The sequence below is a fragment of the Stigmatopora nigra genome, chromosome 19 (genome assembly GCF_051989575.1).
Source record: "Stigmatopora nigra isolate UIUO_SnigA chromosome 19, RoL_Snig_1.1, whole genome shotgun sequence".
Classification (NCBI taxonomy): domain Eukaryota; kingdom Metazoa; phylum Chordata; class Actinopteri; order Syngnathiformes; family Syngnathidae; genus Stigmatopora; species Stigmatopora nigra.
In genome coordinates, this window is record NC_135526.1 from 195,712 (window position 1) to 217,393 (window position 21,682).

General features: G+C 60.5%; 5 protein-coding genes across 9 annotated transcripts; 3 read left to right on the forward strand and 2 right to left on the reverse strand.

Moving 5' to 3' along the window:
• Positions 1-200: 200 nt before the first annotated feature.
• LOC144212851 (cullin-5) lies at positions 201-5,418 on the reverse strand. Of its 3 annotated transcripts, XM_077741019.1 has the most exons (19): positions 5,308-5,418; positions 4,245-4,354; positions 4,059-4,158; positions 3,775-3,951; positions 3,521-3,662; positions 3,280-3,425; positions 3,127-3,207; positions 2,941-3,034; positions 2,717-2,847; positions 2,503-2,610; positions 2,306-2,370; positions 2,081-2,213; positions 1,854-1,985; positions 1,645-1,768; positions 1,396-1,571; positions 1,108-1,269; positions 812-930; positions 617-740; positions 201-513 (listed from the first exon to the last, which is right to left on the reverse strand). In XM_077741019.1, the coding sequence occupies exons 1-19, from the start codon at positions 5,323-5,325 to the stop codon at positions 319-321; spliced, it is 2,337 nt and encodes a 778-aa protein (XP_077597145.1). In that variant the 5' UTR covers positions 5,326-5,418; the 3' UTR covers positions 201-318. The 3 variants fall into 3 exon arrangements, with proteins under 3 accessions (XP_077597145.1, XP_077597143.1, XP_077597144.1); XM_077741017.1 differs by having other exon boundaries at positions 2,717-3,034; XM_077741018.1 differs by having other exon boundaries at positions 4,059-4,354; positions 5,308-5,417.
• Positions 5,419-5,659: 241 nt separating this feature from the next.
• On the forward strand, positions 5,660-9,298 carry LOC144212894 (uncharacterized). The gene is made up of 5 exons (XM_077741087.1): positions 5,660-5,741; positions 7,798-7,963; positions 8,937-8,972; positions 9,141-9,218; positions 9,286-9,298. The coding sequence occupies exons 1-5, from the start codon at positions 5,660-5,662 to the stop codon at positions 9,296-9,298; spliced, it is 375 nt and encodes a 124-aa protein (XP_077597213.1).
• On the forward strand, positions 9,206-12,637 carry LOC144212172 (rap1 GTPase-activating protein 2-like). 3 transcript variants are annotated; one of them, XM_077739808.1, is made up of 17 exons: positions 9,206-9,249; positions 9,333-9,371; positions 9,445-9,477; positions 9,531-9,719; positions 9,841-9,947; positions 10,038-10,116; positions 10,204-10,257; positions 10,361-10,444; positions 10,531-10,631; positions 10,727-10,856; positions 10,976-11,131; positions 11,322-11,393; positions 11,533-11,619; positions 11,678-11,818; positions 11,899-12,012; positions 12,095-12,186; positions 12,258-12,637. In XM_077739808.1, the coding sequence occupies exons 2-17, from the start codon at positions 9,366-9,368 to the stop codon at positions 12,358-12,360; spliced, it is 1,548 nt and encodes a 515-aa protein (XP_077595934.1). In that variant the 5' UTR covers positions 9,206-9,249; positions 9,333-9,365; the 3' UTR covers positions 12,361-12,637. The 3 variants fall into 3 exon arrangements, with proteins under 3 accessions (XP_077595934.1, XP_077595933.1, XP_077595932.1); XM_077739807.1 differs by having other exon boundaries at positions 9,445-9,719; XM_077739806.1 differs by having other exon boundaries at positions 9,445-9,719; positions 10,038-10,257.
• Positions 12,638-12,775: 138 nt separating this feature from the next.
• On the forward strand, positions 12,776-14,029 carry aqp11 (aquaporin 11). Its single transcript, XM_077739809.1, has 3 exons — positions 12,776-13,503; positions 13,603-13,719; positions 13,782-14,029. The coding sequence occupies exons 1-3, from the start codon at positions 12,825-12,827 to the stop codon at positions 14,003-14,005; spliced, it is 1,020 nt and encodes a 339-aa protein (XP_077595935.1). The 5' UTR covers positions 12,776-12,824; the 3' UTR covers positions 14,006-14,029.
• A 50-nt stretch (positions 14,030-14,079) lies between these two features.
• LOC144212169 (remodeling and spacing factor 1-like) lies at positions 14,080-21,668 on the reverse strand. The gene is made up of 15 exons (XM_077739804.1): positions 21,450-21,668; positions 20,487-20,578; positions 20,323-20,415; positions 20,007-20,212; positions 19,615-19,712; positions 17,144-19,551; positions 16,782-17,069; positions 16,607-16,711; positions 16,439-16,518; positions 16,299-16,353; positions 16,004-16,226; positions 15,739-15,919; positions 15,482-15,675; positions 15,194-15,364; positions 14,080-15,115 (listed from the first exon to the last, which is right to left on the reverse strand). The coding sequence occupies exons 1-15, from the start codon at positions 21,601-21,603 to the stop codon at positions 14,673-14,675; spliced, it is 4,791 nt and encodes a 1,596-aa protein (XP_077595930.1). The 5' UTR covers positions 21,604-21,668; the 3' UTR covers positions 14,080-14,672.
• Between the last annotated feature and the right edge of the window lie 14 nt (positions 21,669-21,682).

Genomic DNA, 21,682 nt, shown 5'->3' on the forward strand with positions numbered 1-21,682 from the left:
AGGCAGGCGGGCACGCCGTCGGAGAAACAAAGCGCAAATGACGGCCTCCCAAATGAAAACATTTACAAGCACCCAGTGCTGACTTTTGCTTTTCTCCTTGATACGACTTTAAGGCGCCAAGTGTTTTTCACTAGTCTTTCGAATTCATGCCTCCCTGCGCATGACGCGAGTTTAAATAGAGGGCGGGTCGGGTAGGGTGGGGGGGGGGGGGTTTGGGGGGGGGGGGTCGGTGGTTCAATTTCTGGGCCGTCCGAGTCCGTCGGGCCCTTTTTGTCCGTGGGCTAGCCACGCGAGCGTCCAAAGCCAAAGCCAAAAGCGCTACGCCATGTAGATGAAGGTGTTGATGTCGCCCTCGTCCCGCTTGATGTACTTGTGGTCGATGAGCCATTCGATCTGCTCCTTGATCATCTTCTTTTGGGGTAAAAACATGTTCTTTAGGATCTCCACCAGCTCCGTCTGCAGCTGGGCGTTGTTGATGCGCTTCCTCATCTTCATGATTTGGATGATGGCCTCCTGCGCCCGAGAAACGCGGGAGAAGCCGTAAAGCGCCGGGCGGTGGCAAACAATGCGACGATGAACCCCAAAAAGAGACCGGACGAGAGGCGCCCGACAGTACCTGCGTTCTCAGTATCCTGAGCTGGACGATGCCCTCGTTCTCCTCTTCTCGCATGCGCTCCGTAGTCAGCTGCAGTCGGCCGATCAGGTTGATCTTTCCCCGCTTCTGAACTTTGGAATTTTTTCTGCAAAGGTGGCACAAGGACACTGGGACATCGGGGCCGGCCAGACCAAAGGGGCTGCCGCCTTCACTTACATGAGAGAGAACTCTTGATTGACGTAGAATAAGGTTCCTTCGGCAAAGTCTTTGGGCGACGACACCGCCGGCTCGTACGACAGCACCTGCCGCTTGAGCTTGGGGAAGGCCACCAGGGACTGTGGCAACGGGTAGTGGTGGTGGCGGTGGTGGCGGTGGTGGAGGGGTTAGCGGTACCCCGAGAGTTGTGCCGTCCGTCAGTGGGCAATGGATCCGGCGGGAGGGGACAAAAACAAAAGCAAAAGTGAGGCGGGGACCAAACAAGCCAAGAGAAAATGCGGCCCCGCCCGTCTCACCCAGAGAGTGCGTCGCAGCTCGGCGTCGGGCAGTTCGGTGGCCAGCTTGAGGTTCTCGAAGCTGATCCTCTCCCTGGGCCTCTGGTTCCAGGCAAAGAGCACGGCCAGCTGGAAGGTGGTCACCTCCAGGTCGTACTGGCCCACCTCGTTCTTGAAGGTGATCTGCGCGAGGAGGAGGCTGTGGCTCGGCGCCGGCCCTTCCCGCGGGGAGGCCAACGCCGTGGCTCGGCGCCGACGCCGTGGCTCGGCGCCGGCCTTCCCGCGCCGTGGCCCGCCCGGGCTACCTACGATGCCGTTGGACATGAGGTGGTGCCAGTGCAGCTTGCGGCCGCTGTGGTTCTTCTTGTAAAAGTCCTCCACCTCCGGGATCAGGTCCTCCAGCTCGGTGGGCAGCGACACAAAGACCTTTTCGCTGCTCCGCGACCACGCGCCGGCGTTCAGGATCTTGATGTTGACCGAGTCGGCTGAAAGAGGAGAGTCGGCCGGCCGGGGTGAGTGAGGAGAGTGTCCGCAGGGCGCCCTCCGTTGGCCAATCACCTGGCAGGGCCAGCTTGTTGTGTTGATGCGTTTCTTTGAAGGACTGGTTGAGGTCTTCCGACACTTTGATGTCCTGAAACATCCGGGCTAGCTTGTTGACGTAGTCCGCCGGCATGCCCACTTCCTGCGGGGGGGGGGGGGACCTTTTAATTATGGGGTGGTGGGGCGCGCCCGCCTTTGTGCCGGCCTTTGTGCCGGCCGCCTCTTACCCGCAGCCACTCCACCATGTTCTCCTCGATCTCGCTGTCCGCCGAGATGTCTAGGATGAGGCGGCGCGTCAGGTGGGCCTTGTGGTAGCGCATGAAGACGTCTTTGTTTTGGACGTACTTCAGAACCAACAGCTGCAAAACGAGCCAACCAAAACAAGGGACTGAGAAGCCGAAAGGGAGCCCTTTCCGACGCGCGCTCATTTGTGCTTTCCCCGTGAGCCACTCACCACTTCCTTGAGCTTGGCCTCGATCTCCTCGGACGTCAGCTTTTTGCTGAGCGGAGTTTTGCGCAGCAGCATGTCGCAGTAGTTGGCCAACAGCTCCGGACACTTGGACTCGGGTTGCGTTTTCAAGCCCACGCTGCCGTGGCAAGCCATCGCCGTTACGCCACGTCCTCTCGCGCCAAAAGGCCCAGCGCTAACCCGGCGGCGGCGGCGGCGACGGCGGCTTACCCTTTCTGTTTGCTGGGGAGCTCCAACTTGAATATGGTGGCGTCGTTGACGACGGCTTTGTAGGCCTGCCGAGAGGGTGCGGGGAGCGCAAATGCCATTTGCTGGCGACAAAAGGCTGCGCGGCGGCCCGGCCCGGCCCGCCTCCAATTCCTCCCACCAAAAGGCTTTTCTCGGGCCACGCCCCGGACGCTACTCACTTTGTCCCTGGCGGTCAGGAAGCGAGGGTCGTCCCGGAAGGCTTCTTTGACCAGCCGGCTGAAGCGGTTGAACAAGGTGAGCAGCTGCTCCACGTACTTTTCCGAGTCCTGCCGGGCCAACGGGGAAGTGAGCGGAGAGAGGCGAGGGTTTGGGGCCGATAGGGGGCCGATGGGGGGCGACAAGTTAGCCAGAGAGCCAACAAGGGGACCTTACGGAGGTGATGGTCTCGGCCGAGGCCACCATGTCGGCCAGGCCGGCGCTCATGATGTGCTCCTCCAGGTCCTTGAGCATGGGCTCGATGCCGCCGGGAACTTTGTCCATCAGCGAGAACATCAGGTACAATTCTGCGGCGCAAAAAAAAAAGAGGGGGGGGGGCGGGGAATGAGGGACCGGCGCCGAGCCTCCCGTCGGCTTCCCGTCCCTCGGGTCCTCCTCACTCTCCGTCACGTTCCTCTTGATCATGCCCGGGCACTCGGCCAGGATGGTCTCCTTGAACGACGTCACCAGGGCGTTGACGCAGCACTCCATCAACTGTGGAGCCAAAGGGGGCCAGTTAGCAGCTTTGGGGTCAGAGTTAGCTTTAGGGCGGGCTGCCAGCCGGGCCCCGTTGAAAAGGGACTCACCGCTTGGACGGAGTTGCAGTCGCGTCTCGTCTCCAGGTAGCGGAGGGCGCGTTTTTCCTCTTCCCTCAGCTTGGAATCGGCCTAAAGGGGCACGCGGACACGTCATTTTCCACTCTGGTCCCGTCCGGTCCCGTCCGGTCCACCGAGACTCACGTATTTCATGTAGTTCTGGACGCCGTTTTGTTGGAGGTAGGCGGGAGCCTGCGTTCTGTAGAAGCGTTCGGTGGAGTCCATGTAGGCCTTTTCAAAGTTGTCCCTGTAGATCTGCAGCTTGTCGTCGGGATTCAGGCATAAATTGACTGCGAGAGAAGAGGAGATGGCCGGTGAGATGCGGGCGGGGCCTCACTCGGCCAAGCTCGGCCCGCTCTCGTCCGACCAGCCGGCCAGCGCTCACCGTAAGACTCCCGCACTCCTATGACCAATTGCGAATCGAAGGCCTCGCCCAGACGCTCGGCGTGGACCAGCTTCATGGCGCTGTCTTGCAAGCGGTTTTTGATGTTGGAGAAGATGGACTCGTTCCACGTGTCCAGCATCAGCTGCCGTGCGGGAGGAGCGAGTCAGCCGGCTGCAATGGGGCCCCGGCCCCCGGCCCCCGGGCCCCGGCCCCCGGCCCCCAACCGCCGAACCCCCGATCGGCAGTCGCCTCACCTTGCGCACGATGCTGTCCTCCACGTTGGACTTTTTGTTGCTGCCCTGCTTGCCCATCAAGGTGATCTCCAGCTGGCAGAAAGGCTTGGGGAGAATGTCGCACTGCGTGAAGAACTTTCTCCACTCCACGATGTAGGCCTTCAGCAGCGCCGTGTCGTCCTGGTGGCTGAGCACCCGCTTGAAAGACAAGAGCGGCGGGCGCACGTGGGAATCGAGCCGGCGTCCGTCCCTGCGTCGTTGCGGGGGGGGGGGGGGGGGGGGCGCCAGCGTCGGTCGGGCCTTACCGCTTGTGCTTGTTTGATAAAGTCGAGAATGTCCTCCTTCAGGGCCTGGTGGATCTTAGCCGGACCTTTGTCATCCCACAGGCAGACGGCGTGGACGTCTCTGCGCAAAGACAAAAGGTCAAGCGCCGGGCTGGCGCCGGGCGGGCCCCGCTCGCCGTCCCGCTTCCGCTGGCGTGGGCCACTCACGAGAAAAGGTCGAACCACTGTTGCTTGGTGACCGACTCCTGCCGTAAGAGCTTTAGTACGATGGGACGCATCAGGTCCCATTTGTCCTCGAACTGAAGGGAGCCTTTATTCTGGCGACAAGGTGGCGGATGACGTCAGTCACGCCGCGCCTAAACACTGCCTACTTTTTCTACCATTGATCCGCGGGCGGACGGACGGACAGACGGACGGAAGGACGGGCGGCCTGGCTAAAAAAACAACAACAACAAATGGAGCCCCATCGTGCCGTGTCCTTTTCAGAGTATCCCAACCCGGGTTCCAAACTTCAAGCTTCCCAAATGTTTTCATTTTTAGCCGTCGACAGCCGGCACCCGGTCCAAGGCCATCACTCGATGCCGCCCTTCCCGGTTGGGATGGATTCATTATGATGGTAAAGGGTACAGGTAAACAAATGGTGCAGGGGGGAGACTGGTGTACTGTGCAGACTGTCGATAAGATGAGGTGACAGGTGAGCGAAAAAGACACAAAGGCCAGGCTATTTTGGCTACTCTTAACCTGACTTTTAGTGGGGCCCAGTCAGGGGCGGGGGGCAGTCAGGTGGGCCAGTCAGCTGCGGATTCCTGCGTTGACAGACGATACCGCGGCTCGCGCGGATAAATAAAAACACGTCACGCCGTGTGACGCGGACACCTCTCGGCTGGGGCTCGCCGTCTAGCTAGCAAGTTAGCTGGTGTTCTTTCTTCATTCCTGCCTTTCCGCTCGCTCGCTTGCTTGCCTACTTGCTTGCCCTCCTACCTACCTACCTACCTACCTACCTACCTGCTTGCCTGCCTGTCTGTCTCTCCCTCCCCGTAAGCCGTTTCCCTACTCCCCCCCATTCGAGAAGCTGATGAGCTAGCTTTGCCAGTGAGCTAAATCTCTGGAAAGGAGCTAATGCTAGCCAAGTTAAAATGATCCGCCGGCGGCAGAACGCCGACGGGGGTGTCCCAGATGCGGGACACTCGCGGTGACGCCACGACTCGCGCTTGACACGCTCTCCGGACCCCGTTTACTGACAATTCATTCAATTGGAGTGGGCTCCTACCTTTAGTAGCGTCGCCATGTTCCCTTAACTTCTATTCTCGCCAAATCGCGCGAGAGCCCTCACTCGTAGTCACGTCGTTGCCATGATGAAAACACCGTTCGAGTTTCCAAGTGGAATCGTGCTTCCTTTTCAATCTCTATCTATAAATCAATCTCTATGTTTATATTTGACAACATTTTTTTGTTTTGAATGACAACTTGTACTTTCGGGCGCATTTCATTATGATTATACGAAACTCGCAAAAAAAAATAAAAGCCTTTATTGTCATCATACACGGCCGCGTAGAACGGAACCAGGGTAGTTTTGGTCCACGGCAATGTTCCTGCCTCTGCTCAGGTAGCCGGGGCTGCCAATGTCATCCAGAGAGGGCAGAGAGCAGCCCGGGCGAGATCTTCTGGCCAGTGTCCATCACCCTCTGCTGCCGTGCTTCCGGCGTAAACCACATAGCTGACAAAAGTCAATCAACGGGGGTTGGGCCAACGTGGGTGGGGAGCACCTTTCGGCTCCAGTCGTCCGGCACCGACCGAAAAACGTGAAGCGGCCCCGGCCGGGGGTTGGGCTGAAACAAGCAGCTGATGCCAATCCACTGATTGCAGTCGCAGGACACTCAGTATTGTGGAAAGATTTCCTCTTTAAAAAATCAACACAAAATACACACTTTTGGCCTTTTTTAAGTTTGTTCAGCCCTGTTAAATAAATACCTAGTCATAGGGGATATTACGTCTTCCCTCATATATCCAATGCTTCAATTTTTTTTAGGCACTCGCTCACTCATCAATGGTTAAAAAATGTGCACTTTGATGGCCCACATTTGAAATAAGTAAAAAAAAAAGTCTTGGACTGGCTCTTGACAGTTTATAGAAGGCAGGGGCCACCCAGCGTAACACATAGATGAAAAAGTTGAATCAACGGGGGTTGGCCCGCTGTGGGTGAGGAGGGGGGAGCTTCTTTTGGGCCAAGCCGTCCACCACCAACCGAGTTGAGCTGACTGACAAACTTGGAAGGTGTGGGGGTTGGGCTGAAACAAGCAGCTGATGCCAATCCACTGATTGCAGTCGCAGGACACTTAGTATTGCGGAATACTTTCCTCTTTAGAAGTTGAACACACAACACTCACTTTTGCCCTTATTTAGCCCTGTTAAATAAATGACTAGTCTTAGGGGATATTCCCTCATATGTCCAATGCTTCAATTTGTTCTTGGTGCTCACTCACTCATCAATGGTCAAAAAATGTGCACTTTGATGGCCCACATTCGAAATAAGTAAAAAAAAAAAAAGTCTTGGACTGGCTCTTGACAGTTTATAGTAGGCAGGGGCCACCCAGCGTAACACATAGGTGAAAAAGTTGAATCAACGGGGGTTGGGCCAACGTGGGTGAGGAGGGGGAGCTTTTGGGCCAAGCCGTCCAGAAGCGAGCAAGTTGAGTTGACAAACTTGGAAGGAGTGGGGGTTGGGCTGTGACAAGCAGCTGATGCCAATCCACTGATTGCAGTCGCAGGACATTTAGTATTGCGGAAAGTTTTCCTCTTTAGAAATTGAACACAAAACACTCACTTTTGCCCTTATTTAGCGCTGCTAAATAAATGCCTAGTCTTAGGGGATATTTCGTCTTCCCTCATATGCTTCCATTTTTTTAGGCACTCGCTCACTCATCAATGGTCAAAAAATGTGCACTTTGATGGCCCGCATTTGAAAAAAAAAGTCTTGACCTGTTTATACCTGGCAGGGGTGGTTTGTCAAAGCCACCCAACAATAAAGATAGCCTTATTGTCATCAAACACAGCTGCGTAGAACGAAATCGGTGGAGCTATTCCGAACTTTTCAAAGTGTGTTTTCCCATTAAAAAAGACATCAATAGTAGTATAAAAGATATAAAAAGATATTGCACATTGTTCTTCGGGGGGGTCAGTGTCGATCGCCCTCTGCATGGCCTTTCTGTCTGGGTGTCAGCGTACTACACTATAATGCAGTATGCCAGGATGCTCTCCACAGTGGCTCTATAGAAGGTTACCAGAAGCTTAGCGTCCAAGTTGTTCCTCCTGAGTACTCTCAGGAGCATCAGAGCATCTCTGCTGCTGTGGCACACCTGGCTCTTTCGTTGTGTGTGTGTGTGTGTGTGTGTGCGTGCGTGTGTGTCCCCTCCCCTCGAGCCTCTCCATCTCTCTGCATCTCTCTCCATCTCTCTCTCTCTCTCTCTCTCTCTCTCTCTCTGGCACACTCGCTCGCTCGCTCTTGCACTCTCTCCATGCAGGCTGCGCGCATGCATCGAATTGAAGTGAAAGTAAGAAACATTAACGGCGGGCGGGCGGGGAAAAGGAGGTGGCGCAAAGGACACTATTTCTTGCCAGAGGGATGCACAGATAGGACCAGAGAAGGGGAGTTGCTCTTGCGGTCGCTCACGCACCACAAAGACAAGAGAGAGAGAGAGAGAGAGAGAGACTATGCTGAGGAGGAAGAGAAGCGTGTCCTTTGGAGGCTTCGGCTGGTGAGTCCGGCCTTCGGCTCTGCCGCCGTCAACACAGCCGCCGCCGCCAACACAGCCGCCGCCACAGCCGCCGCCACCCTCTCCCGTCCAGACCGAGTTGCTCTGCAGTGACGTCGCCGTGACGTCACCTTCACAACACCAGCGTGGAAGTGGCTGCTTTCGGGATGCAAGGCATGGTTTGGCCTACTTTGCCTTGCCCACTCCTATCCTGGCCAGCCCCGTCCGTTCCCGTCCCATCCCGTCCCATCCCTTACACATCCTATAACTCCCCCCCCCCCCCCCCCCGCCCCCCACCCTCGCCTCGCCTTATAATTGCAGTTCAAGTGCTACTGATTGTAAATCCCTGAGAAAAATGTCTGGGGATGCTGTCTTTTCAAATGACTAAACTCCCAAGGTCACGTCATTTTACTTGCTATTAACGTGGCTGAATTTCTCATCCTTGGGAGTCCCTTGCTCCCTTTTCCCATCGGTGATGACCAGCGGCTTTGTGGGAAATAGAAATAGAGTGTTGACAGAAGTGGAAGAAAAAGAACAAAAAAAAATAGTTAATGAGCAACCCGTGGTGTTCTTTGCGACGGGAACCAAGCACAAAGGCGGCGCCAAATGGCTCCGATGCAAAGTCCAACTTTGGGACGGCCCGGCGAATCCAGACGGTCGCAGTCCATCTGGAGCTTTTCATCCTGGGAGGGGAGCAGGGGGTGTTAAAAAATGGAAGGAAAAAAAGCTTTGAATCGGCCCACGACAACGGGGGATGGCGATGAGAGGGAGCCCTAACAGTGGATATCCCACATTGAGAGCGCTAGTTGAGTTAGTGACTGGCGGCCATCTTGAAGCAGTGGACAGCTCCACTTTTCAAAGGCCTGGCTTTATAGCCAAGTGGATGAATGTGACTTTGGCATGGCTTTGGCCAAATTGCATGAGCAGAGAGAAAATAATGTTGAAACGGCCACACTCTCCCATTCTTCCGCTGCGCCCTGGCGCGCTTTATGGCCCCATCCTGACGTAAGGCCACTCGCGCCTGCGGAAGAAATGGCGCCTTTTATGGCGGCGCCTCCGGGCAACGGCCGTCGGGCCTAATGGCTGGTCCGGGCGCCCTTCCCGCCTGGGACGCCCATTGACCCCCAGTGTCTTCTTCTCTCCGCAGGATCGACAAATCTTCCGTCGTGGCCCTGAGAGCTCGGTGAGTGTCACGCCGGTGAGCTTTTTCTCCGTACGCCACGCACTCCAAATTCAGCGGGCCGGCGTGGCGTGGCTTAGCCGAGGATCCCACAACGTTCCTTCTGTCTGGCGCGCCGCTTGAAACGGAGGGAGACTCCGCCGGTGGCTTAACCCTTGACCTTTGTTCCAGCAAACGAGAAGCGCAGGCGTTCTCCCACGGCGAAGGCGAGGGCCCGCCGCCCTCGCCTTCGCCCTCGCCTTCGCCCTCGCCTCCACGCACCGCACCCCCCACCACCAAGGTAAATCCCCACGCCAGTCTTGTCCTTCTTGGACAGGCGAGCACGGTAACCAGCTCCCCGTCCATCCCCTTGTGTGTGGACAGTCGGCTCATTTCTTTGGCGCCACGGCGGATGGGATGAAGGTGAGTTTCAAAAGGCCGCTCCGCCTCAGGTAGAGAACGTGTGACGCCTCTCTCTCTCTCTCTCTTTAAACAGGACGAAGGCACACCGGACGCCAGGATCCGGGAGGTGAGATGCCCTCTGGCCCCCTCTGGCGCGGCGTAATGCACGGACGCACGCAGGTATTGGAGAAGGGAGGGCCCTTCCCGCAAGTCATCCTCCCCCACTCGGGAGGCTACTGGATAGAGGAGCCCGGGGGAGCCGGCGAGGAGGGAGGAGAGCGGCTCCCCGAGAACTCCGCCCGCCATAGCTATCGGCTGGACCAGACCAACCCTGCCGCGCGGGCCTACAGGAAGTACTTCTTGGGCAAGGTACGCGCCGGTAGCCCACACGGAGCCAGCACCTTGCGCCGGACTAAAAGGGCCCCAAAGGCATCGGCGGGCACTCCGTGTTTGACAACCGTGGGACAACCGTCTTGTCTTTTTTCCACAGGAACATTTAAACTATTCTTGCTCGTCCGGCGGCGGAGGAGGAAACCTGCTGCTGTCCGTCAGGCACGAAGAGGACAACGGACGGGAGGGCCTCCACGTCATCGTCAGGTACGGCCAGGGGGCTCCGCCGCGCCCGTCCGGCGTCCGTTTGACGTCGGGGACGTCTTTGAGCCGGGCCTCTCCCTCCCGTCCTTTCAGGTGTCGGGCCAAGACCATCTATCGACGGCTGTCGCTGAGCCAACTGCCCGATATTCCCAGTCTGCCGGAGCTAGTTCGGGTTCGGGCCCGGGGGCGCCGCAGCACCGCTTTCTCCTCCCTTGGCCGGCCGGGCGGGAGTCAACTTTGTTCCGTTTTGCGTCTGCAGATGCTCTCCCAGGACGCGGCCGACCTCCGTTTCAGTCCCGTCCTCTACCCCAAGGTGGAGCTCCACCGGAGCCAAGCAGGGGCGTCGTCGTCGGTGGCGGCGGCGTCGACTTTTCCGTCGACACGGCAGGAGGACTGATTGTCTTACCCGCCCGCAGGCGTCTCAGCTGATCGTCAACTACGACGAGCACGAGCTCAACGACACCTTCAAGTTTGGAGTCATTTTCCAAGACTTTGGACAGGTAAAAAAAAAAAAAAAAAGCAATGCTAATGAGCGGGCCGTCCCGCCGTCGGGAAGCCGTCAAACGCCGCGGTGAACGTGTGCCAGGTTTCCGAGGAGGAACTGTTCGGCAACGACCGGGAAACGCCGGCCTTCCGCGACTTTCTGCAGCTGCTGGGCGACACGGTCAAACTGCGGGACTTTAAAGGGTCAGGGCCGCCCGTCGTCTCCTGCCCACCGGCCGGCCGCCGGGATGGGAGCGCCCGCGGAGCGCTAAAGGGCCGCCCCGTTGGGCTTCCCGCAGGTTCCGCGGGGGTCTGGACGTGTCCCACGGTCAGACGGGCTCTCAGTCCGTCTATACGGTCCACAGGGGCCAGGAGGTCATGTTCCACGTCTCCACCAAGCTGCCTTTCACCGAGGGAGACAGCCAACAGGTGAGGCCGGGTGCCTTTCACGCCTACCCATGTGGCCTACCCATGTGGCCTACCCATGTGGCCTACCCATGTGGCCTACCGATGTGACCCCTGACCTCCGACCGATGCTGGGCTCTCAGCTCCAGCGCAAGCGACACATTGGAAACGACATCGTGGCGGTGGTGTTCCAGGAGCGGGCCACCCCTTTCGTGCCGGACATGATCGCTTCCAACTTCTTGCACGCCTTCGTCCTGGTGCAAGCGGAGGATCCCGCCCGGGACCGCCCCGGCTACAAGGTGCGCGCGGCCCGCCATTTCAGCCGGCTAGCTAGCACGCCGCCGGCGCCGCCGCCGCTCCTTCTTCCGTAGACGTCAAGTATACCGGGCCGGAGGCTAGCTTTTTTTTGGCCCACCCGCCACTCGGCCACATCCCCGTCCCGACATCGGCGGAAGAGCCCTTCAAAGTATTCTTTGGCAACGTCCACAGGTGTCCGTTACGGCGCGAGAAGACGTGCCGGCGTTCGGGCCTCCCCTCCCGGACCCGCCCATCTTCAAGAAGGTGAGACGCCGCTAGCCCCGCACCTCCACGTTTTTGGGGGGGACGAGAAGCGGCGAAGGGTCCGTGGCTCGTAAAGGTCCCACCCGTGGCGCCGGGAAGGGGGTCACGCACGCCGACCACAGCCTCTCCTGCGCTTCAGGGTCCGGAGTTTCGGGAATTCCTCCTCACCAAGCTCATCAACGCCGAGCTGGCCTGCCACAAGAGCGTCCGCTTCTCGCGACTGGAGGTAACGGCGCCGTCCAAAGTATTCTGGCCGGGGGGAGGAATGGGCCGTCTCCACGCAGGAGCGGACCAGGGCCGCCTTGCTGGACGCCCTGGACCTGGAGCTGCGCGCACGCTCGCGAAGAACGCTGGGGGGGACGGACGGGCCGGACCAGGAGGCGCGGGGCCAAGAAGCCCACGGAGGTCTGCTGGAATCCATCAAGGTAAGTCGCCGGGTTGGCGCCGGGTTGGCGCCGGGTTGGCGCCGGCCTTTCCGTTAATCCGGGTAAGTGATCTGTTTCAGAGGGCCATGCGAGGGCGAAGCGTGTCCATGGAGACCGTGTCCAGGGGAGGCGGCGCCGCTGGCGGCCTGCCCACCAGTTTGAGCGGCGGGGGCTTGGCGCACATCGGCGGCGACGTGAGCTGCCCTCCGCCGAGCCCGGCGTCTGTGTCTGCCGTGGAATGTTTGAGCTCCCCCCCCCCCTTTGTCTGTCGCCAAGTGTCACGCCAAGTCTCCGGCCAAACGGAGGTCGGCCCTGCTCCCTCGATTGTTGAGCGTGGACAGCCAAACGGACAAGCACGGCCAACGGAGGTAAAGCGTCGGTTGGCCGTCGGTCGGTTGGCCGTCGGTCGCTTCCCTCGGCTTCACGTCGCCCCACCCAGTTTCCCCAGCGACCGGAGGAGCTTCGAGGCCCGTCGGCCCGCGTCGGAGGTCAAGTCGGAGGCGCCCTGGAAATCGCCGCCGCTCAACAGGCAGCGCCAATGAACCAAGTGGCCAAGCCTTTGGTCACTTCACCTGGGGAGTTGTGGCCAAGGAAGGCCCCTTTGGCTTTTCATGGGCGAGTCGCCGTGGCTGCTTGATTTGCCACCGGGAACCTTTTTCTTCCGCCTGCTCCATGGAACTGAGGCAGCGCGAGTAAAATGGCCCCTTGACCGCCACACTTCTGTTCCAGGGAGTGTTTGTCAACGCTACTTGTTGCCGTTGTTGTTGTTCGGGTTTTTCTTTGTTTTCCATCAAATAAAGGCGTCCTTTTATTTTGGAAGCGATTTTCCTTCATTGCCATTCTCCTGACCAGGGGGTTTGTTTGGAAGAGAAAGGGGAGGAAAGAAAACTACATCTCCCATCATGCTTATCGGGCAAACGCTGCCACGTAGAGGGTGCAAAGTTTGAAAGTAGTCGGCCGACTTGGGGAAGGAAAGACGTGCGGAGAGGTTGAGGTAGTAGGCGCAATGGCGGACGACCGCGTCGACCGCGTCGACCACATGAACGGCGCTTGGGTCTCCGTGGCGACGATCGCCGGCGTGGTGCTCTTGTGCGAGCTGCTCCGCGGCGTGGCCGCGCGCTGCTTCCGGGGGGGAGCGGCTTCGGCATGGGGGGAGGCGGCGTCCACCTTGCAGCTCTGCTACTGCACGCACGAACTCAAGGCGTTGGGCCAGGCCGGCTCGTTGGGACCGGCCGGCGCTCTGACGCTGGGCTACGGAGTCACGCTCGTGCACGTGCTGTCCTTCCGAGAATCCACGTGCAACCCCTGTGGTGTGCTGGAGCGCGCGTGGCGAGGGACCTGCACCGGGTCAGGAGCCAAATCCAAAGCCAAAGCCGGGGTCAGAAACGCCACCGCCACTGCCAGAAACGCCACCGCCACTGCCATCCTCGCCGCCCAGTGTGCCGCCGCCTTGGCCGCCCGCCACGCCTTCTACCACGTGCGGTCGCTGGGACTGGCCGAGCACCACGCCCGGCGGCCGGACGCGGGCTGCCCGGACCCGCTGGGCGGCACCGTGACGGAGGCCACCGCCGTGGAGGTGGCGTGCGCCTTCGCCGTCCAGACGGCGACGCTCCACCTGCGCCGGGTGGACGACAAGCTCCGGGCACACGTCATGGCCACGCTCATCACGGCGTTGGCCTACGCGGGTGAGTGCGGTTGACGTGGCCGGTCGGGAAAGGTGACGCTCTTCCGGGGTTCCTGCGTTTTTCAACGCGGGGGGTGCTGTGCGTATCTTTGCGTTCCAGGAGGGAACATTTCCGGGGCCCTGTTTAACCCCGTCCTGGCGTTCTCCGTCAACTTCCCCTGCGCTGGCCACACTTACCTGGACTACTGCTTGATTTACTGGCTGGGACCCGCCTCAGGTGAGCGCCGCCCGCCGACGGCTCTTCCCGCCGCCCATTTGTCAATGGTTCTGCCCCCCCAGGGGTGGTCGGCTGCATCCTGCTCTTCGAAAAGATCCTCCCCTCCCTCCGCGGCGGGAAGGCGACGATCCCGGACGGCGACGGCGACTTGGCCCGCGGGAACCGCCGGGTTGCCCGGAGCGCGATGCGCCGTTTGAAGGCGAGAGAGCCGGCCGCCGCCGCCACCGCCGCACTTTCCCCGTCCAGACGGAAGGGAGCACCGGAGTCGACGACGCAAAGAGAATAAAGCCAAATAGCCTCCTTCCCGGCACTTTTTTTCTTCTTCTTTTATACCCGAGCACAAAGATGCAAACAACAGCATGGTAGCAAAACAAGTTCCTTTAGTTATTAAAAAGGGTTTGTACATGGAAAACAATGGCCTTTACACCATTTTCGGAGAAAAACAAAGTCTTGCTGGAAAATTCCCTTCATTTGTAAAAACAAACGTCGATCGATGATGTGACTGGCGCTCAAAAACGAGTGGACGCACGCACGGGCGCGCGCACGCAGGCGCTCAATGACGGAGTTTCCAACTGTAGAAGACGAACAGCGGCAGATGTCAGCTTTCACAGACAAATGGCACTTCAAATGCTTCTTGGGAACAATGTACAAAAGGTTGTCCTGTAAAAATCAGCAAGTATACATTGCCACCTTGGAATATGATGGAAGAGGTTGGCGCGCATTTGGCCGGCCCATCTTGGTTGGAATGAGCTCCAATTTTCACAGCTTTTGTGTCCAAAGGATTGGCCTACCAAACGCCGTCAAACACCGTGTATATTTATGCATGACACTTTCATATTCTCGTATAAAAAACTGGTCAATAGTCTTTTCCTGCTTGAATGGGGGCAGTTTTTTGTTTGTTTTTATGCCAGGGAATATATAAACTAGGAACTAACCGCGGTGTCCTTTTACTTTTACAATTGTTCGTTACTGCAGACGTAATCCACCAGGTCGGTGACGCCCAGCAAGTCGTCTTCGTCGTCCTCGTCCTTGGCGCCCTGTCCGTTGCCGCCGGCTTTCACCTCCTCGGTGGCGCCGGCGGCGGCGACGACGACCACGGCGGCCGCCTTGTCCTCCTGGGGGGGCTTCTTTTCTTTGGGTTTGGACTCTTCGTCCGAGTCGTCCGAGTCGATGCGATTGACGCGCTTGCGGACGGGCCGCCCGGAGGAGGAGGAGGACGACGACGACGTATCCGAGTCCTCTTCCTCTTCCGACGCCCTGCGCCGCTTGAGGGCCAGCCGCCGTCGATGACGCCGACGCGCCGCCCCGCGCCGGTCCTCTCCGGAGGAGTCCGCCGGCGGCCATTTGGAGCGGCGCCCCCCGGACTCGTCCTTGGAATCTCGGGAGACGCTGGAAACTGTTGGGGGAGAGAAAAGCCGGGGTGTCGGAGCGGCCACTTTGGACCGGAGACGCCGGATCGTTCCCGCGTCGTCACCTTCGCTTTCCGAAGTGTCGGGCCGGCGTCCGGGCCGCGCCCGGGCCCGCCGGGCCCCTCCCTCCGACTCGGACGTCTCGCAATAGTTGACTTGAGACTTGCGACTTCGCCGCGATCGCCGTTGGCTCACGTCCAGGTCGTCGTCGTCGTGCTCCTCCGAACTTCGGCTGGCTGCCGGGAGGGGGGGGGGACGCAAAAGGGTCAGAGGCGACGCGGCGGACGTCCCGAAAAACGGGCTTTGACCAAACGTGTCAGCCGTGCGGTCCCGTAGGAGACTTTTCCACTTACCCATTTCCTCCTCCTCCTCCTCTTCGTCGTCCGTTTCCGCTTCCTCGTCGTCCGAGTAGCCTCTGGGACGGCGGCGCTTCCGAGAGCTGCGACGTCGCCCGGGCGAGTGGCCCGAGCGCCGCTGGCCACCGCCTCTCTCCGAGTCCGTCTCGGCCGCCGTCTCGTTGTCGGAGGCCACAAAGTCTTCCCCGGAGCTGCGGGGAGGGGGGCGCGCCGTCACGGTCACGGGTTGTTTTTTTGTTGGAGGCCAAGCTCACCTTTCGCTGAGGCAAAACTCGTCCTCGCTCTCGTCGGCGCTGCTGTCGCCGTCCAGGTCGTTGAGGCGCCGCCGGCGCTTCTTGCGCCGGCCCGCGGCGAGCCGAGGGGGCCGGCCGTTCTCCCGGCCCCCCTCCGGAGAGTGGGCGGTGATGTTGGCCATGTCCTTGCCGCGTCCGGCTCCTGCGTGAAGCGACAGAGCGGTGAGTGGGGCGTGTGGCGGGTCGGCGGACTTCTCTGGAGGCCAAAGGCCCCCCCGGCTAGTACCTCCCCCCTCGGCCTCTTTGACGTCCTCCTCGATGGCCTCCTCGATGGCTTCGTCGAACTCGTCGAACCTGTAGCTGATGTTCTTTTTGGTTCTGGTGGAGCGCCGGCCCCAGCGCCGCTTGGCTTCCTTTTTCACCTCCACCGCCATCTCCCGCACGGCGCTGGCGGCCTGGTCCTTTTCCTCCTCCTCCTCCTCCGTCGCCGCCGCCTTGGCGGTCGCGGCCTGAGACAAAAGGGGAGTCGGTCTACAAAAGGGGCGCTTCTAAGCCCGGGTCAGTTTGGGCGGCGTTCTCACGGCGGGCGCGATGATGTTTTCCACGCTGATCCCCACGTAAATGAGCCGCTCCTTCCTACGGAAGCAAGGGAGGCAAAGCAGACGAGGATGAGCCACAACGGAAAGCCCGGCGCCGGACGGACAGACGATGGAAGACGCGCCTCCTCTCCGCCCGTTGTTTCTTCCTCAAGGCGGCGTCCAGCTCCAGCAGCCGCTCTTCCAGACGGTCACACAGCTTTTTCTAGCGGCAGAGGTACGCGGGGGAGCGCATCATTTTGCGGCCGCGCGGAAACGGCCGGCGGGGGACGACGAGCGCGGCGCCCACGTACGTGCTGGCAGGGCGGGCAGAACCACTCGCCGTCGGGGATGATCATGAGCGGCGGCCTGAGGCAGGCCGTGTGGTAGCCGCCGTCGCACCAGTCGCACAGTAAGATCTGGAATGAACCAAAAAAAAGGGAGTGGAGGCACCGCCACGGGAAGAAGGAATGGCGTCTGGTCTCTTACCAATTCCGGGTGGTTGGGAAGGCCGCAACGCTTGCACGGGTCGTCATTGGGCGGCAGCAGATCGTCGTCGTCGCTGGAGTCGGAGCTGGCTGCTCGTCGCCTTTTGGGTGGACGTTCCAGCCGGTAGTCCTCGTCGCTGTCGTCCTCTCGCTCCTCGCTTTCGTCCGAGTCCCGGACCTCGCTGTCGTCGTCGTCGCCGTCCTCCTCCGATCGGTCCTCGTCGTCCTCCGAGCCCTTTTGCCGGCGGCGGGGAGGCTCGGACCAGCGCGTCCCGCCTCGCTTTCGGGCCTGGGAATCCAAAACGGAGCGGCTTTTTGACGAGGGCGCCGGACGCCACGGCTGGCAAAAGTAAGGGGTCTCACCTGGCTGGCTTTGGGCCGGGCGTCGTCATCGTCGTCGTCCGTGGCCTTTTTCTGGCTCCGAGGCTTTTTCGCCGGGACTTTGGGATCGTCTTCCTCCTCCGTTTCGGGGACCTCGGCCGCCTTGGGTCTGGATATCCTGGGCGATCGCCTCAGGGACATTGGGGAGGCGTCGGCCGGAGCTCGCCGCCCGTCTCGGCGCCGGCGGGCCGCCGCCGCCGCTCTCCGCCGGGCGCCCCCTTTGCGCTCCCTCTGGCCGTGGGCGCCGTCCGACTGGGACACGGCGTCCGTGGAGGAATCCTTCCCGTCGGAAGGGTCTGGGCGGGGGGGGCTTCGGGCCGCCCGCTCTTCTTCCTCTGGGGCGCGGTGGCTTCCTCCGGCGACGGCGCCCGGGTCCTCCGGCTTTTCGGGCCCGACGTTGGCCCCCTTTGAGTGGCCGGCTTCCAAAGGCCCGCTTCCGGGGTCGGCGACGGGGTCGGCGACGGGGTCAGCGACGGGGTCAGCGACGGGCGCCTCTCGCCCGCTCCCGTCCTCTGACGGGCAGCGTTGGGCCTCCGTCCGGCCGTGTCTCTCCTCGTCCGTCTCTTTTTGGCTGCCGGCTTTGTCTGTGTTCGGAGGGCTTTGGAGAGTTTGGTCCGCCCGGGAAACCCGCCGACACTCCGGCGACGCGTCCGGCGACGCGTCCGTCCGGCTCTCGGGCGGCGACGGGCTGGTTTGGAGGGCGCAGTCTCGGTCCGGCCATTTGGCGGCGGATGGCGGAGGGCCGTCTCGGGCTCCTTTGAGCGTTTGGCCCTCCCGACGGGAGTCTCCTCCTTCCTCGTGTTTAGATTGCGCCGGAGGAGGAGGAGGAGGAGGAGAATCTCGGCTGGTTTGGGTGAGGCTGTGGGAATCCTTTTCCAATTCTTGGTCAGCCTCAGCCTTGCCACTCTTTGTTGCTCCTCCCTTTTTGCATGCATCTACTGCCTCCGCCTCCACTTTGGCGTCGGCCTCCGCCTTGCCGTTTGCATCGGCCTCCGCCTTGGCTTCCGCCACCGCCTCCCGGGGGAGTGCTCCTTGGCTCCGGGCCGGGGCTCCCCACAAGTCACCGTCCGGACTTTCTTCCGCCGTTGCCGTTTTGTCGAGCGGGGAACGGGTGGGACTCGGCCCGCCAGCTTCCGACTCTGGGTGTCTCCGTGCCCCGTCCGAGCCGGCTGGCGTTCCCCGGGGCGTTTCGCCTCGTCGGTCCCTCGGCAACTTTTCTTGGACGGCTTCGGAACGGTCTTCCGCGGTCCGGGGCCACGCCCCGTCCGTCCGGGCCACGGCTAGATGCCCGTCGGGCGTGGCCTTCCGGCTATCGGCGGCGTCCGGACACGACGACGACTCTGGAGATCTGCGGCTTTCCGACTCTGGGCTCCCGGCGGAGTCCTTTTGGAGATCCTCCCCTTCCTCTCGGCTGGCGGTTTTGTTCTCGGGCGAGGCCCGGGCGGGAATGGGCGGAGCGTCCCCCGTACGCCGGCCGGCACGGTTCTCCGCCCGCCCCGAATCGGTCATCTCTTCTTTGGCGTCGTCGGATGGTTTTGTTCCTTGGGAATCTTTGGAGCCAAGTTCTACGTCCGCGGCGCCGACATGAGAGGACGCCTGATCTTTTGAGTCACCGGCCGTTTTGTCCACGACGTCCACGTGCTCCTCGGCGGGCGATTGGCCGTCTTTCTGGCCGGGCTCGGGGGCCAACTGGCCGCCGGGCCCGGCGGGCGATCGGGCGTCTTTACCGCCGGGCTCGACCCGGTTTAAATCGGCCTCGGAAGCGGGCGCCGAATCCCGGCTCTTTTCCCGGAGCGGCCACGTCACTTTCTCCGGACGAAGAGGAGAGCGGCGTTCCTCGGCGGATGGAGAGAGAGCGGCGCTCAGAGCGGCGCTCAGAGCGGGCTCCGGCGGGGGCCCCGGTTCACCGTTGACGCGTTGGTTTCCGTGGCGGACCGGTCGGAGCGCCTGGTCGTGGTCCCGGAGCGGAGACGCCGCCGCCGGCGCCATTTTCACGCCCCTCTTCTTCAGCGGGACCTCGGCCCGCCGCTCTCTCTTCATTTGCCAGATCTCGGGGGCGTGGTTCCTTTCGGACCCCTCGGGGGAAGCGGGCCCGCTCGTCTGGGCCCCCACCGCCTCTTTTTTGATGCTGGTCGTTTCGACGGCGGCCTCCTCTTTGACGGCAGTGTCTCTGACGGCCACCTCCTCTTTGACGGCCGCCGCTTCGTCGGCCTCCTCTTTTTTAACGTTCTGCCCTTGGACGGCGGCGGCGGCGGTCCGCCCGGAGCTTTCCGCCGGGAGTCGGTCGGGGCCGTCTGCTCCGGCGGTGCTTTCCGTCTCGGGCGACGGGCGGAGGAGGCCGGCTTTGTCGCCGTCCTCGTCCGACGAGCTCTCTTCTTTCTTGGCGTGGGCTGAAACCAAAAAGAAAGGCAGGAATGCAATTTTGCTCGTCGGTGGCGTGGCTGTGAATTTACCCGTTCGGTCTTGTTGACTTTTGGCGTCTCTCTTCAAGAGCTCGGGATCAATGTCCGTCTTGAGGAGGGCCAGCACTTGCGCCAGATCCTGCCGATCTCTAAGCAGAGGAAAAGGGCGCTCAACTGAACGAACGAACGAACAGACAAACGGACGGACAAACGAATGAACAAACGAACGAACGAACAAACAAACAAACAAACGAACGAACGAACAAACGAACGAACAAACGAACGAACAAACGAACGAACAAACGAACGAACAAACGAACAAACGAACGAACAAACGAACAAACGAACAAAGGAACGAACAAACAAACGAACGAACAAACGAACGAACAAACAAACGAACGAACGAACAAACAAACGAACGAACAAACAAAGGAATCTCCTACCTGACTATGCACTTCCAGGAGGCGCCGTCCAGGTCGTCCTGCTCCTCCACGTAGAGGCGCACGTTGTGGTCCCGGTCCAGCTGGAACCAATACATCTGGCCGTCCTTGTCGCGGCCGACGGGCTGCAGGCGCATTTTGTCGGGCTCCTCCTCGTTGACGGCATTCTTGAACTTCAGGTTTTCGTCAAACTGACACTCGCACAGGTACTGCGCGGATGGAAGCGGGACTCGACTTAAGCCCGAGCGCCAGCGTGAGCCGCGGCGGGTGGGCCGCCACGGGTGGGCGGGCCCGTGTCGACACTATTACGCCCCATCACCTTGAGGATGGCCGTCTTGCTTTGGGCCGTCATGCCGCGGTAGCCCTTTTCTTCCAGCTCCCAGGCCCACGCCGTGTTGAAGTCTTGGCATATCTGCGAGGTGGCCGGAACAGAAGGCTGTCCTCGGAGTCCAGAGAGTCCACCCCAACCACGGCGACCTTTACCTTGACCAGGTACTTCTCCCACCTGTCCGCCGACACCGACTTGCCGATTTTCCTCAGCAGCTTGACGTGAAGATCCACCAGCAATTTGGGGACTGAAAAAAAGAACGGCAGACACCGACCGCCGTTAATGGTGAGAGCGTATTGAAATGATGGAAATGAACGCAGGAGGGTGGCCGCCATCGACGGAGAAAGCATCCTGGCGGGCCATTGCACGTCATCAAATCCTGGTCGCAATTGCAAAGCGGAGACACCCTGACATTTGCTCGCAAACGTGTGTTTCAAATGTGAGCCGTCGCAATTCAACCTACCATCCATTAAAGTGCCCAAAGTAGTACCTAAATAGACCCGTTCTGGGAGCTACAGCGGAAGTCATTCGAGTTTCGCGCGCGCCTTTAGTTTGAAAGCGCGCAGCGGAAGTGACGCGGCTGAGCATCTTTGCGCCACTTGAGCCAGTCTTTTCAACAGTGAATCAAGTGCACCTTTCTGCTAACTTTGTCGCACTCGGGCGTCCGGCGAAGCGCCGGCGCGGCTTCCCGTCACCCAGCGTCACTTGGGCTTCATTTAGCTAGACGCCCGTCCGCGGCCGTCCGTCTTCGGGAGCGACGAAGAAAGGCTCATCACCAAGCGGTGGGAGGAAGGGAGGGAGGGAAGCTGGCAGAAAGCTTCGGAATCAAAGCACATAAAGTGACCCAAAGACGCAGTCCCTTGGCCAAACGGACACCCTTGGAAGCACGCGCTTGCATTAAAAGTACACGCACTCCGTCAATTGTAGGGCCTCGCCTTTGTTAAACGTTCGTCGGAGGCGGGCCGAACGCACAATAACACAGCGGCGCTAGCGCGGGCTAGCCCGGCTAGCCCAGCTACAGCTAGCTCAGTGTACCGTACCAACGATGAAGTCTCTCCTCCTGGCTAGATGGCGAAGCCCCCACCGCCCCCTCCCCCGGTTCCTATGCCGAGCCCTACCTGAGGATGTGTCCCGCAGGTAACGCTCCAGCTGCGGGAAACTCAGCTCGGGCAGGTCCAGCTGCGCCCCGTAGCGCTCGAGGAAGGAGCAAATGACGGCGTAGTTGGGACACAGGGCAGAGGGACGAGTCGCCGTTGCCGCCGAAGCAGCCATTTTCCCCCTCCACACCAACCTGTCAAGCGCGCATGCGTCGGGGAGAACGTTCGCTGGGGCGGCGACTTCCGCTGGAGGC

Excerpts from the sequence above, each read along its gene's own strand:
- aqp11 (XM_077739809.1), top strand. The coding sequence starts at position 12,825 with ATGGCGGACGACCGCGTCGACCGCGTCGACCACATGAACGGCGCTTGG. Across the intron at positions 13,504-13,602 it reads CACGGCGTTGGCCTACGCGG|GAGGGAACATTTCCGGGGCC; the intron begins GTGAGTGCGGTT and ends TTTGCGTTCCAG. Across the intron at positions 13,720-13,781 it reads CTGGCTGGGACCCGCCTCAG|GGGTGGTCGGCTGCATCCTG; the intron begins GTGAGCGCCGCC and ends CTGCCCCCCCAG.
- LOC144212172 (XM_077739806.1), top strand. The coding sequence starts at position 9,483 with ATGCCCTCTGGCCCCCTCTGGCGCGGCGTAATGCACGGACGCACGCAG. Across the intron at positions 9,948-10,037 it reads GGCCTCCACGTCATCGTCAG|GTGTCGGGCCAAGACCATCT; the intron begins GTACGGCCAGGG and ends CCGTCCTTTCAG. Across the intron at positions 12,187-12,257 it reads GACAAGCACGGCCAACGGAG|TTTCCCCAGCGACCGGAGGA; the intron begins GTAAAGCGTCGG and ends CGCCCCACCCAG.
- LOC144212851 (XM_077741017.1), bottom strand. Across the intron at positions 3,663-3,774 it reads AGGACAGCATCGTGCGCAAG|CTGATGCTGGACACGTGGAA; the intron begins GTGAGGCGACTG and ends CCCGCACGGCAG. Across the intron at positions 3,208-3,279 it reads TCCAGAACTACATGAAATAC|GCCGATTCCAAGCTGAGGGA; the intron begins GTGAGTCTCGGT and ends GTGCCCCTTTAG.
- LOC144212894 (XM_077741087.1), top strand. The coding sequence starts at position 5,660 with ATGTCATCCAGAGAGGGCAGAGAGCAGCCCGGGCGAGATCTTCTGGCC. Across the intron at positions 7,964-8,936 it reads GGCTGCTTTCGGGATGCAAG|GATCGACAAATCTTCCGTCG; the intron begins GCATGGTTTGGC and ends TTCTCTCCGCAG. Across the intron at positions 8,973-9,140 it reads GTCGTGGCCCTGAGAGCTCG|CAAACGAGAAGCGCAGGCGT; the intron begins GTGAGTGTCACG and ends CCTTTGTTCCAG.
- LOC144212169 (XM_077739804.1), bottom strand. The coding sequence starts at position 21,603 with ATGGCTGCTTCGGCGGCAACGGCGACTCGTCCCTCTGCCCTGTGTCCC. Across the intron at positions 20,416-20,486 it reads GGGAGAAGTACCTGGTCAAG|ATATGCCAAGACTTCAACAC; the intron begins GTAAAGGTCGCC and ends GCCACCTCGCAG. Across the intron at positions 15,116-15,193 it reads CGACACTTCGGAAAGCGAAG|TTTCCAGCGTCTCCCGAGAT; the intron begins GTGACGACGCGG and ends CTCCCCCAACAG.